Source organism: Phoenix dactylifera, chromosome 2 (assembly GCF_051530095.1).
Source record: "Phoenix dactylifera cultivar Ajwa chromosome 2, Ajwa_hap1_PhDact_Kaust_v1.1, whole genome shotgun sequence".
Taxonomy (NCBI): domain Eukaryota; kingdom Viridiplantae; phylum Streptophyta; class Magnoliopsida; order Arecales; family Arecaceae; genus Phoenix; species Phoenix dactylifera.
Genome location: NC_143191.1, coordinates 52,444,169 through 52,455,412, shown reverse-complemented (window position 1 = coordinate 52,455,412; position 11,244 = coordinate 52,444,169). Strand labels below are relative to the sequence as shown.

General features: G+C 37.8%; 1 protein-coding gene across 4 annotated transcripts; it reads left to right on the top strand.

Annotated features, from left to right (window-relative positions):
- The first annotated feature begins 2,043 nt into the window (after positions 1 to 2,043).
- Positions 2,044 to 9,343, top strand: LOC120103743 (translationally-controlled tumor protein homolog). Of its 4 annotated transcripts, none has more exons than XM_039118136.3 (5): positions 2,044 to 2,200; positions 7,645 to 7,718; positions 7,996 to 8,091; positions 8,233 to 8,390; positions 8,979 to 9,343. In XM_039118136.3, the coding sequence occupies exons 1-5, from the start codon at positions 2,173 to 2,175 to the stop codon at positions 9,094 to 9,096; spliced, it is 474 nt and encodes a 157-aa protein (XP_038974064.2). In that variant the 5' UTR covers positions 2,044 to 2,172; the 3' UTR covers positions 9,097 to 9,343. The 4 variants fall into 4 exon arrangements, with proteins under 4 accessions (XP_038974064.2, XP_038974063.2, XP_038974062.2 ...); XM_039118135.3 differs by having other exon boundaries at positions 7,996 to 8,124; XM_039118134.3 differs by having other exon boundaries at positions 7,645 to 7,761; positions 7,976 to 8,091.
- The last annotated feature ends 1,901 nt before the right edge of the window (positions 9,344 to 11,244 follow it).

The following is an 11,244-nucleotide window of genomic DNA, read 5'->3' as shown; positions in this document are numbered from 1 at the left end:
TTATTTTATTTATTTTGTTCTTCGCTGGATCTGCAAGTCCGATCAGGTTCGTTTTGACTTCTTTCGAGACGTATCGAAGAAAAAGTTGTAGGGTCATCGTATCTTAAAGGAGGATTGTCAAAAGACCCGTACATAGGGGCAAACATTTCTTTGGGACAGCGTCACGTGCTTCGACCTGCCTTCATTAGGCTATTTCCTCTAACTTATATTTTTAATTTAATATTAGTAGATATGTAGAATTTGCAATTTTGTGATTTAATTTTATTAAATGAATAGATTTATTTTGTGCTAGAATAGATTTATTTTGTGCTAGAATAGATTTCTTTTGTGTTAAAATAGAATTATTTTGATGTCGAATAATATATATATATATATATTATTCCCTATAAAGATTTTCCATTAATTGTAATTTTAGAGTCATTTGTTTATTTAGATATTATATTGCTAACAATATATTGTGCACACAAATTGGGTTGAATCAACATCCTAGACATGAAGATAGTTGCACACTAGGTTTGAGATACTAAACATTCAGATCTAGCTTGATTCCTCTACAATCCAGGATCACAGAGACATTGAAGTCCACTTACAGCCATTTTTTATCCGTCTCTAAAAAACCATGCAGATCAAGTAGTGAACTTCCGCCACACAATGTTTTGATTTTGCCCATAGCCTCAAGTTTGTTCTTCTCCACCCATACAACTTTTGAAGAGGGGAGATAATTTTCTTTCAGGCCGTGGCATGCACCTCTTTGACCGCTTCTCTCCGTTCCACCCAAATATATAATATCAACCATAGGCTACTTTACTTTCCATTCGAAGATTAATCTTGGTTTAATTAAATATTAGAGTAAATTATATTTTTTTTTTTAAGTTTTATATTTATTATACTTACATCCAATAATTCGTAAAATCCATACTTACATCCAATTAAATTAATAATATTAGTGAAATTGTTTACCTCATGTGAAAAGTCAAAATTGTCTTTGGATGGAGAGAAGGATGCATACATTTTTTTTTTATCCTTGGATGGTTGTTATGTTACTTAAGGTTATTTTGTTTATTTTTATTTTTATTTTTTTTTGATATGGTGTTTGAGTCCTATTTTAGGTTAGTGCTTTGACCGATATCATGTTAAGTTATGGGTGAAAATGATGAATAAAAATAAACCTCGAGAAGAGTAATTATAGATTTTTTAAATTATTAGATGTGAATGTAATTTATTCCTAATATTAATTTACTTTGAATATTAAACTACATATGTCCAATCCCAAGTTTAGCCGATTCTAGCATAAAATTGTAAGACAATATCCTATATTATTTTGGACCGTTCCGGTCCAACATGTCCAAACTTTGATCGTGCTCCACTCATGAGCCGCTTAAATGAAGATATCAACAAGTTTAACCTAAGTTTCAATTTATTTATCAGCCCAATCATTATTCAAGCTTGGTTCATTTACCAATCAAGCCTTGACATATACTTTGAGACAACCTAATAGCAAGATTGATTTGAACAAATCTCTTGATCAAGCCTTGGATTTATTGGATCAGTGGAAATCCAAAACCATAAGATCACAATGCTAACTTGGCTAGAATTATGAAAAACTCATTCCAATTCAACTAAACCTGGTCTAACCCAAACTCGGACTCAAACTGCAGTAACCAACACATCAAGTAAGATTGTACTATAGTCTAGTCTTGCTCCAAATCCAAGTCTACCCTCCAAGATCCAACAATACAAGATTATAAATTTGTTCACGCGGAACACGAGATCTAAAATCCGAAGATTCTTGTTTGAAACATTTAGACATTGCAACCGTCGGATCTTTCACGTAATACCTGCTCGCCTCCGCTAAAACTCCGCCCCGAGTTATCATACCGGTCCGCTATTACTCCTGGACCCAGAAGACCTCGTCTCCACGGAAACCACGGACAGCCGTCCATCTGGTGAATAACCGTAAAAACACCAATCGGACGGTGAATATTCAATATTAGTTCGAAACGGAATCTAATTCAATTCCGGCTATCATTAGCCGGGGAAATCCTACACCGCCAAGGATGCCCGATCCTCGCCTATAAATAGCCCGTGTCGCTCTCGCCTCTGTCTCCGCTTCTCGTTCGCTGCTCCGGGGTTAGGATTTGTCGCTCGAATCTTTTTGGGGAGGAAGGAACCATGATCGTCTACCAGGATCTGCTCACAGGTATAGCAGCCATCTTCTTATATTGTCTTTCCGCTCAAATTTTGGTTTTGGATTGCTTAGGAAAGTTCGGATCTTGGAGGCAGAGCACGAGAGTTAGTTTTTTTCCCTTTTTTTTGTAGTTATTGGTCGGGTGATGTGCAATTCTGCTGTTTAGTTGTCTCGTTTGATTAATTTCTGTGGTTTTTAAGCTTCGATTGTTGGAATTTTTTACTTTTTTTTGTTTGGTTGGTGGTAATTGTCATGGAATTCACCTTCTGAGATGAAATATTGGAGTTAATGGAGAGTTGAAGATTATGATTTTATGATTATATTTATTTGATTTATTCCTGAAAATAACCTGGTGAGATAGTTCGTGACTTTATGTTGCTTGTTATTGGTGCGATGTTTCCCGTGTCTTGCTTTCTTGGGATTGATAATTTTAGTTTGTTATTTAATTTGTTTTCATCTTTTGTTGTTGAGAACGGGTTTGTGTGCATAAAATCATTATTGTGCATTTGCATGATTCATAACATCATTGTTTTCAATTGAATATGATAATAATTAAATAGATAAAAGGCATTAAGCCCTTGAAAAAGAATTAGGGGAACTTGCTCAGCGGTCCATTTATTGACCGAACTTTAACATTAAATCCCTGTTGACCGGTTGTTTAACAACCGGTCCATATATATTTTAACATTGCTTTATGGGACAAAAATGCCCCCGCCTCTCCCATTCCCACCGAAGAAGGAGAAGAAAAAGGCAGCCGCCGGCCATGGCCCACCCCCTCCCGCGCCTGCCGCCGGCCACGGCCCACCCCCTCCCGCGCCTGCCGCCGGCCACAGCCCGCCCCCTCCCGCACCCGCTGCCCCCTTCCGCGCCGCCGGAATTACCTCCGCCCCCACGGTGGGGAGGTGCCAAAGAAGAGGAGCCGCTGCCCCCCCCGGTGGCCCCATCCTGCGGCCGCCACCGTCCGACCCCCTTCCGTAGCTGCCGGCCTCGCGAGAGGAGAAGGAAGAAGAAAGAAGGAGAAGGGAAGAAGAGAAGAAAAAAAAAAAGAAAAAGAAAAGAAAAAAAAGAAAATGAAAGAAAAAGAAGAAAATAAAATAAAATAAAAATAAAAATAAAATTAACTGTGTTCCTAGACAAGTTAACTGTGTTCACAGACAACTTAACTGTGTTCACAGACCTGGAGTCGACCCCTTAACAGCACGAGTCGACCCCTGCTCACCTGGAGTCGACTCTCAGGCTTTCCTAGACAACTTAACTGTGTTCCCAGACAAGTTAACTGTGTTCCCAAACAACTTAACTGTGTTCCTAGACAACTGTGTTCCTAGACAAATTAACTGTGTTCCTAGACAAGTTAACTGTGTTCCCAAACAACTTAACTGTATTCTTAGATAACTGTGTTCCTAAACAACTTAACTGTGTTCACAGACAACTTAACTGTGTTCCTAGACAACTGTGTTCCTAGACAAGTTAACTGTGTTCCCAAACAATTTAACTGTATTCCTAAACAACTGTGTTCCTAGACAAGTTAACTGTGTTCCTAGACAACTTAACTGTGTTTCCAGACAAGTTAACTGTGTTCCTAGACAACTTAACTGTGTTCCCAGACAAGTTAATTGTGTTCCCAAACAACTTAACTGTGTTCCTAGACAACTGTGTTCCTAGACAAATTAACTGTGTTCCTAGACAAGTTAACTGTGTTCCCAAACAACTTAACTGTATTCTTAGATAACTGTGTTCCTAAACAACTTAACTGTGTTCACAGACAACTTAACTGTGTTCCTAGACAACTGTGTTCCCAGACAAGTTAACTGTGTTTCCAAACAACTTAACTGTGTTCCTAGACAACTGTGTTCCTAGACAAATTAACTGTGTTCCTAGACAAGTTAACTGTGTTCCCAAACAACTTAACTGTATTCTTAGATAACTGTGTTCCTAAACAAGTTAACTGTGTTCACAGACAACTTAACTGTGTTCCTAGACAAGTTAACTGTGTTCCTAAACAATTTAACTGTGTTCCTAAACAACTGTGTTCCTAGACAAGTTAACTGTGTTCCTAGACAAATTAACTGTGTTCCTAGATAACTTAACTGTGTTCCCAAACAAGTTAACTGTATTCCCAAACAACTTAACTGTGTTCCTAAACAACTGTGTTCCTAGACAACTTAACTGTGTTCACAGACAACTTAACTGTATTCCTAGACAAGTTAACTGTGTTCACAGACAACTTAACTGTGTTCACAGACCTGGGGTCGACCCCTGCTCACCTGGAGTCGACTCTCTCAGGCTTTTCAGAGAGCTGTTTTTTGCCTGATTTCAGGGGTCGACTCCAGCTCTTTAGGGGTCGACCCCAGGGGTCGACCCCAGCTCAGCATAAGTCTACAATAATTTTCTAATAACACTTAACTGTGTGCACAGTCGAAATAACTGTGTTCTGGGGTAGAATAAGTGTGTTCCGGGATGATTTAAATATGTTCCAAGCTTATTTAACCGTGTGTCATGTTAGATTAAGTGTGTTCCAAACTTATTTAATTGTTCCAAGCTTATTTAACTTTATTTTTATTTTTTCCTTTTTTTCTTTTTTTTTTCTTTTTTTTTTCTTCTCTTCTTCCCTTCTTCTTCTTTCTTCTTTTTTCTCCTTCCGCGAGCTGGCGGCACACAGTTAAGTTGTCTGCGAACACAGTTAACAGGACTGTGCACACAGTTAAGTGTTCTTAGAAAATTGTTGTAGAAGTGAGCGAGTCGACCCAAGATTTTCACAAGTCGACCCCAGCAGAGCAGGAGTCGACCCCAGTTCAAACTTTTTCTTTTCTTTTTCTTTTTTTTCTTCTCTTCTTCCCTTCTTCTTCTTTCTTCTCTTCCCGCGAGGCCGGCGGCGCCGGAAAGGGGCTGGGCCACGGCGGACGCTGGAGGAGGGCGGGCCGTGGCCGGCGACAGCCGCAGGACGTGGGACGGCGCCCTTCTTCCTCTTCTTCGGCACCTTCCCACCATGGGGGCAGGGGCGGAGGCATTCCCGGCGGCGCGGCCGCGGGAGGGGGCTCGGGAGGAGGCGAGCCGGGCCGGCGGCGGCCGCAGGAGGGGGCAGGCCGCGGTCGGCAGCAGCCGCGGCTGGGAGATTACAGTTTGGAAAGTCTCTGAAATTCTTCTTCTTCGGAAGGATGGGAGATCATGAGGGAAGGGGCATTTTCGGTATCTTATTTCAAAATAAAAGGGGCTCAGGGACCGGGAATTACAGTTTGGAAAGTTTCTGGACCGGTTGTTTTAGATTTAATTAACAAGGACTTTTTGTTATAGTGGAGTCTTTAGAGGGATGGGAAAGTCAATTACCCAAAGAATTATTGGTCGGTGCACAGAACTAGGGACGGGTGTCAGCATGTATAAGATACAGGTCCACAGAAAAATATATTATTAAAATGATTAAGACAGGTCTGAATTAGACTAGACTGCGTAGGGTTAGTGCTGCACCATCACTTGGCTAATTCTTAGGAAGTGAACTATGTGAGATCGTGTTTGTTCACAGTTGTGATTCTCAAAATAGAGTAAGAATTCTTGGGGTCTAAAGCGGATATGTTATTATTCCTTTTTCCCTCCTTGCCTTGCTCTTGAAGCATGCATGGCATTCTTGTGCCTGATATCTGAATGATTATGAGCCCTTGTATCCACTGCTGCGCTTAGACACCTTCATGTGTTTTGGGCTGGAAAATGGTGTTAGGAAAATATAAAATTGTGCCACAACCTGATGCTTTATACTTAAAATAGACGGTAACAAAACCTGATCAGGTGGCCTCATGCAAACTTGGGCTTCTAGAGTGGTTGAAAATTGGATTACGTCAAGGCCATAAATTGTTTTTCTATGTGTTCAATCACCCAAATTATGTGTTATATATAAATCTGAAATTCAAGGACTTGAGTACGTAAAAGCGAGCCTCAACATGTAAAATAATTTTAGATTTTATATTTAATCAGAATATTAGCATGGAAGTGCAGATGGCATCATATGTGGGCAAGTTTTGCCTGTAAAGTGATTAAAAGAATTTACAATCTTTGGTGGTGACTGATAATATCCCTAGCAAAGAAAATCTAGTCAATTATATGGCATTGCAAGCAATCTTTGACTATAGTCAGTATAGGTTTGAAACATGAAGGTCATCTAAGATAAAGCCATTGTGTGTTTTGGAGAAGCAGGCATCGATGAGATGGCTGAACATTATGTTAGAGAAGGTGACAAAAATGGTTGAGCTTGTGTTTCTAGTCAGCGTTACAGGGTTTGTTAGTGAGTCGACTTGGACAGGATTACAGGTGGATGTAAATGCCTATTAAAGGATAGCATGTTAGCAGAGAAAACCAGAAATATGAATGAAGGTAGATATTTTATATTTTGGCTGTCTTGGCTCTGATGTAGCACTACTTAGGCCTTTAAGTAGGTGGGATAAGCTATCTTGAACCTGATCCATTTTGCATTATAATGTGATGCTTTTAACAACCATGCGATTAACTGGAATTTAAAATGCAAAAATTCATCTCTGTTTTTTGTACAGGATTACAGGTGGATGTAAATGCTCTAATGAGTCATGAGGATATTTTATCTTTATATATATGATCCAGTTTAATTTAGTCACTCTGCAATTGTTTCCCTTGTCAGCTATAAGTTTACTTTGTTCTAAAGAAACCATTAGGACTTCCTGGTATACATTTATTGCATTTTCTTTGTCTTTGAAGGAGAAGATGTGTCAGAATGGTGTAGTGGTTGAACATTGTCTCGTGTATCAGTCGTGTGAACCTTGTTTGTTTATATGTTCTTCTCTCTTGAACTAGTAATCTGTATAAAGAATGCAGACGGTAGAAATCTATTTCTTTTTTGTCAGTATTCAATGTCCATGACACACCTTTTCTGCACAAGTTCTTAGTGTAAGTTTGGTTTCGATTATATGAGTAAGAAAACTTGACTTGGAGTTCAGATCTGCCCATTTGGCTCTTCAGCATGTTTAAAGGATGAACAAGTTCTTGATTTGCTGTCCCATAACCATATTTATTAAGCCTTCTACCAACTATTTTGGGATATCAATAAGTTGTTCATTGCAACCTAGCATTTATGAATATATCCAATTTGGATCAATTTCATAGTTTGACATGCTTTTTATGACTGCCTGTCAACCAAATGTCGACCTTTCTACTTTTTTCATCTGGGCTTGCAATTGGCATTGGTACTGATGTTGAGGTCCATGTATGCTGTCAACTATGTTATTATTTAAAAAAAATTATGATAGTAGGTCCAAATTTTGACTCTCTCTGTTGATTCTTTATTGATGCAGTCCTTTAAACATTGCATTTATCAATTACATGGCTTTTATTCTTTACCATGTCCATGATATTAGCACTTAACATATGCTTTCCTGAACTGATATTTTTAATGATTTGATGCCAACAAATAATTGATCAATTTAATGTTTTTTTTTTAGGTGACGAGCTCCTCTCAGACTCATTCCCCTACAAAGAAATCGAAAATGGAATGCTGTGGGAAGTTGAGGGGAAGGTCAATTTTTCCAGCTCCTCTCAATTACCCCTTTTAAGTGTCTGTATGTCCATTTATACACATTCTTGTTTGTTTGTGGAATAGCCTCTGTTCTTCTTCTGTAGGTTTTTTTGCACTTTTGTGATACATTTGGATAAGCATGTCATGCCTAGATTGTTTGATTATGAACTTTTGGTATTCGATAGCTAGATGAAATTCTGAACTTCGATACTGTTATTGGTGGGATATGAAATATCCCTACAAGCTTAAATATATAGTATTGTTGATTGATGAACAGTGGGTTGTTAAAGGAGCTGTAAATGTAGACATTGGCGCAAACCCTTCTGCTGAAGGTGGTGAAGAAGATGAAGGGCTTGATGATCAGGCTGAGAAGGTGGTTGATATTGTCGACACCTTCCGCCTTCAGGTTATTGCCTTTGGTCAATATCATTCATTTAGCTTTATTCTGGAATCTATAGGTCAAAGCTCTAAAGAAGGGTTTTTGGTTTACCTTTGTAATATCAATTATTAACAGGAACAACCTGCCTTCGACAAGAAGCAATTTGTGACCTTTATGAAGCGTTATATCAAGCAATTGACACCCAAGCTGGATGCCGAGAAGCAAGAGCTCTTCAAGAAGCACATTGAGGGAGCTACCAAGTACTTAATCTCGAAGCTCAGTGACCTACAATTGTAAGTCTCAAGTTTCCATTTATCTATGTTTGATGTAGTTTGTAATTTTATATCATCTCTTGTATGGATGACAATGTTGCCAAATCCTATGGTGAAGACAACTACTTTTCTGGCTTAAATGGACAAAATAGAGAACAGTAATTACAAACCCAAAACTTTGTGCCTCTTTTTATATATTTCCATAAGATTTATCAATTGCCTAGACCCCTCTTGTACATCTCACGGCCAAGTCCCTAGCACACTTTGAATCTTCAAAGCCATGAGCATGTGAATTTTTATCAGATGTATGGAACGAGCTATGTTTGCTGCAATTAGAAATTTATGCATGCATATTTCTGTAATGAGTATGCTATAAACAGTCATCTAAATCATTAAACATGCTAGCCTTTTTAAGGGCGAGGTACTGACCTCCTGGTAAATGAAGGACCAGCCTGAAGGCATGTCTCATGCTTTTGTTAACTTTGATCTTTTCAGTTGTGAAAGGCAAAACCATTTCTCTTCTAGGATTTTATCCTGCCAAACTGTCGGATGCAAGATTTATTCGTTGTCAAACTTTTGAGACTCAAACAATCTGATGTTCTTTGGCAGTTTCGTGGGCGAGAGCATGCATGATGATAGCAGCATGGTCTTTGCATACTACAAGGAGGGTGCCACTGATCCAACATTTCTGTACTTTGCTTATGGATTGAAGGAGGTCAAGTGCTAAGGATGATGATGCCGCTCGCAAAGGGGATGCTGTAGTTCAGTCAAATAGTACTGCCTTTATCTTTCTGCTAGAAGTCCTATTATGTTACGCTGGGTTAATTGTTCTTTTTTGTCTTTTAATTTAACCAGTTAAGTAAATACTTGTTCGAGCTTTGCTTAAGTGTGTTTTAATGAGTTTGTAATGAGATATTAAGTACTGGGTTATTGAGGAATAAACTGTCGCTGGCAGCCATTGCCACTGGCAAGCACCTGCTGCTGGCCATCATCGCCGCCCGCCACCATTGTTGGCCACCGCTTAGCCATCAAACAATCATCATTTTCACCATCAAACAATAAGTTTTTGGTAGTTTCAATTTTTTTTTAAAAAAAAAAATGAAAACTAGCTATCATGGTAAATGCTACCTAAAATATATGGAGATATTTAAAAGAAGACTGAAGGAGTTTGGATAAGTTTGCAGTTCTCTTTGCAATGTAAGATCAATACAGGTGCTACGTTTGTTAGATGTTGCTTAAAATCTGGCTTTCCAGAGATGATGGATTTTCATGGTGCAAGGAAAGGGGGTAGGCTTTACTTCAAAATTCAAAGAGGTTGATAAAAAATTATACAATGTGAGTAATAGAAAATGTTATAAGAACTACAAAATTTTTTATAGTTTTATATAAACATTAAATTCCTAGTGAACATCTTCTCTATTCTCAATCTTCTTAAAACTTTCAATAAAAAGAGAGAAGAATCTCTTTATCCACTCATTGTCTGTATATTTTTTTCGAAAAAAAATAATAAATCAGGCATAGAGGTGTAAATATTTTTTAATTCTTTTTCATGGGGATGTGTATATATGTTGTGACTTCACATATATTAAGTAGATTATTTTTATTAGAACTAGTTTTAGCCGTATAAAACTTATGTTCAAAGAAGGAAACTTAAGAAAGAACCTTACAAGAAAATATAGCTCATATTCAGTTAACAAACTTTTTATTTTTATTTTTACGATGGGATCAGAGGTGCGTGGTAAAGGGTGTGCTTCTTAACCTCGCTTCACTTATAGTACGCCATATTATGCCATACTTATACGGTACCGCTACACAATATATAGTGTACCAACATTTTGGTGCCCATACTAAGTGTACCGATATAGTAATAGAGTGGTACCGGTACACCAATATCAAAACGACAAACCTTAGCTTCATGCTTTCCGACCAGCATGAACTGATGCATACTCAGTTTTGTAATATACATTTGTTTCTTGACTTGCATGGAAACATCATCAAATTATTGGATTAATTAATTGAAAATTGGAGGCTGAAGGCTTCTATCAAGGAGTTCACATTATAATTTGCTTGTTGGTAGCAGGCATTTGGTAATTAGGAGAATTTGCTTATATTTATTCTTACCGATACATAAAAAAACATTGAAGAATTGGAAAGAATAGGTCGGGGCATATCTAGTATATTCCAAAAAATGTTATTTATTATTATTATTATTCCAAAAAAATTATGCAGAAACCAGAAAACAGATCCTGAAAAATTAATAGGCTGAGAAATTGTGAAAAAAAAAAAAATCAAAGCTGCATTCAGCTTAGGAATTTCAGTGACAACTTCTATCAGAAAAATTCCCCATTCAAGCCACAAAGATACAATATAAACCACTTTGGAATGTAAAAAATCTATGCAAATATCACCATCTAAGGAAACTTACCAGTAGTGGGGAACTGGTCCAACAAATGCAAATCCAAACATGTATCGCACAACAAAAAGTCAAAAATTTTTACATTGCAGCGTGTAAATTAGATTTAACATTTAGAGCAAAAGAAATTGAACTATCTCAGTAAAACAGGTTCAACACCAATCTTAACAGAGGCAAAACCAAAAAAATGCAGCCTTGACAAGTACAGGCTGTCTAAAGTCCAAATCCCTCATCTAAATCCAGGGTCCGCATAGAAAGACAAAGTCATGGTGTTCAATACGGATAGAATAATGCTTTCTCCCCTTCTTTCAAAAAGAAGAGAATTTGCTGCAGTGTTTGCTTTGAAAGTACTCCAAACTTCTTCTCTCTCCGTAGGAAGTTCACAGGGCAACAGCATTTTCTGAAAGAAAGATCAAGAAATAGATTAATGTGCAGTTCATATTAGCAACAGAAAAGGAATCA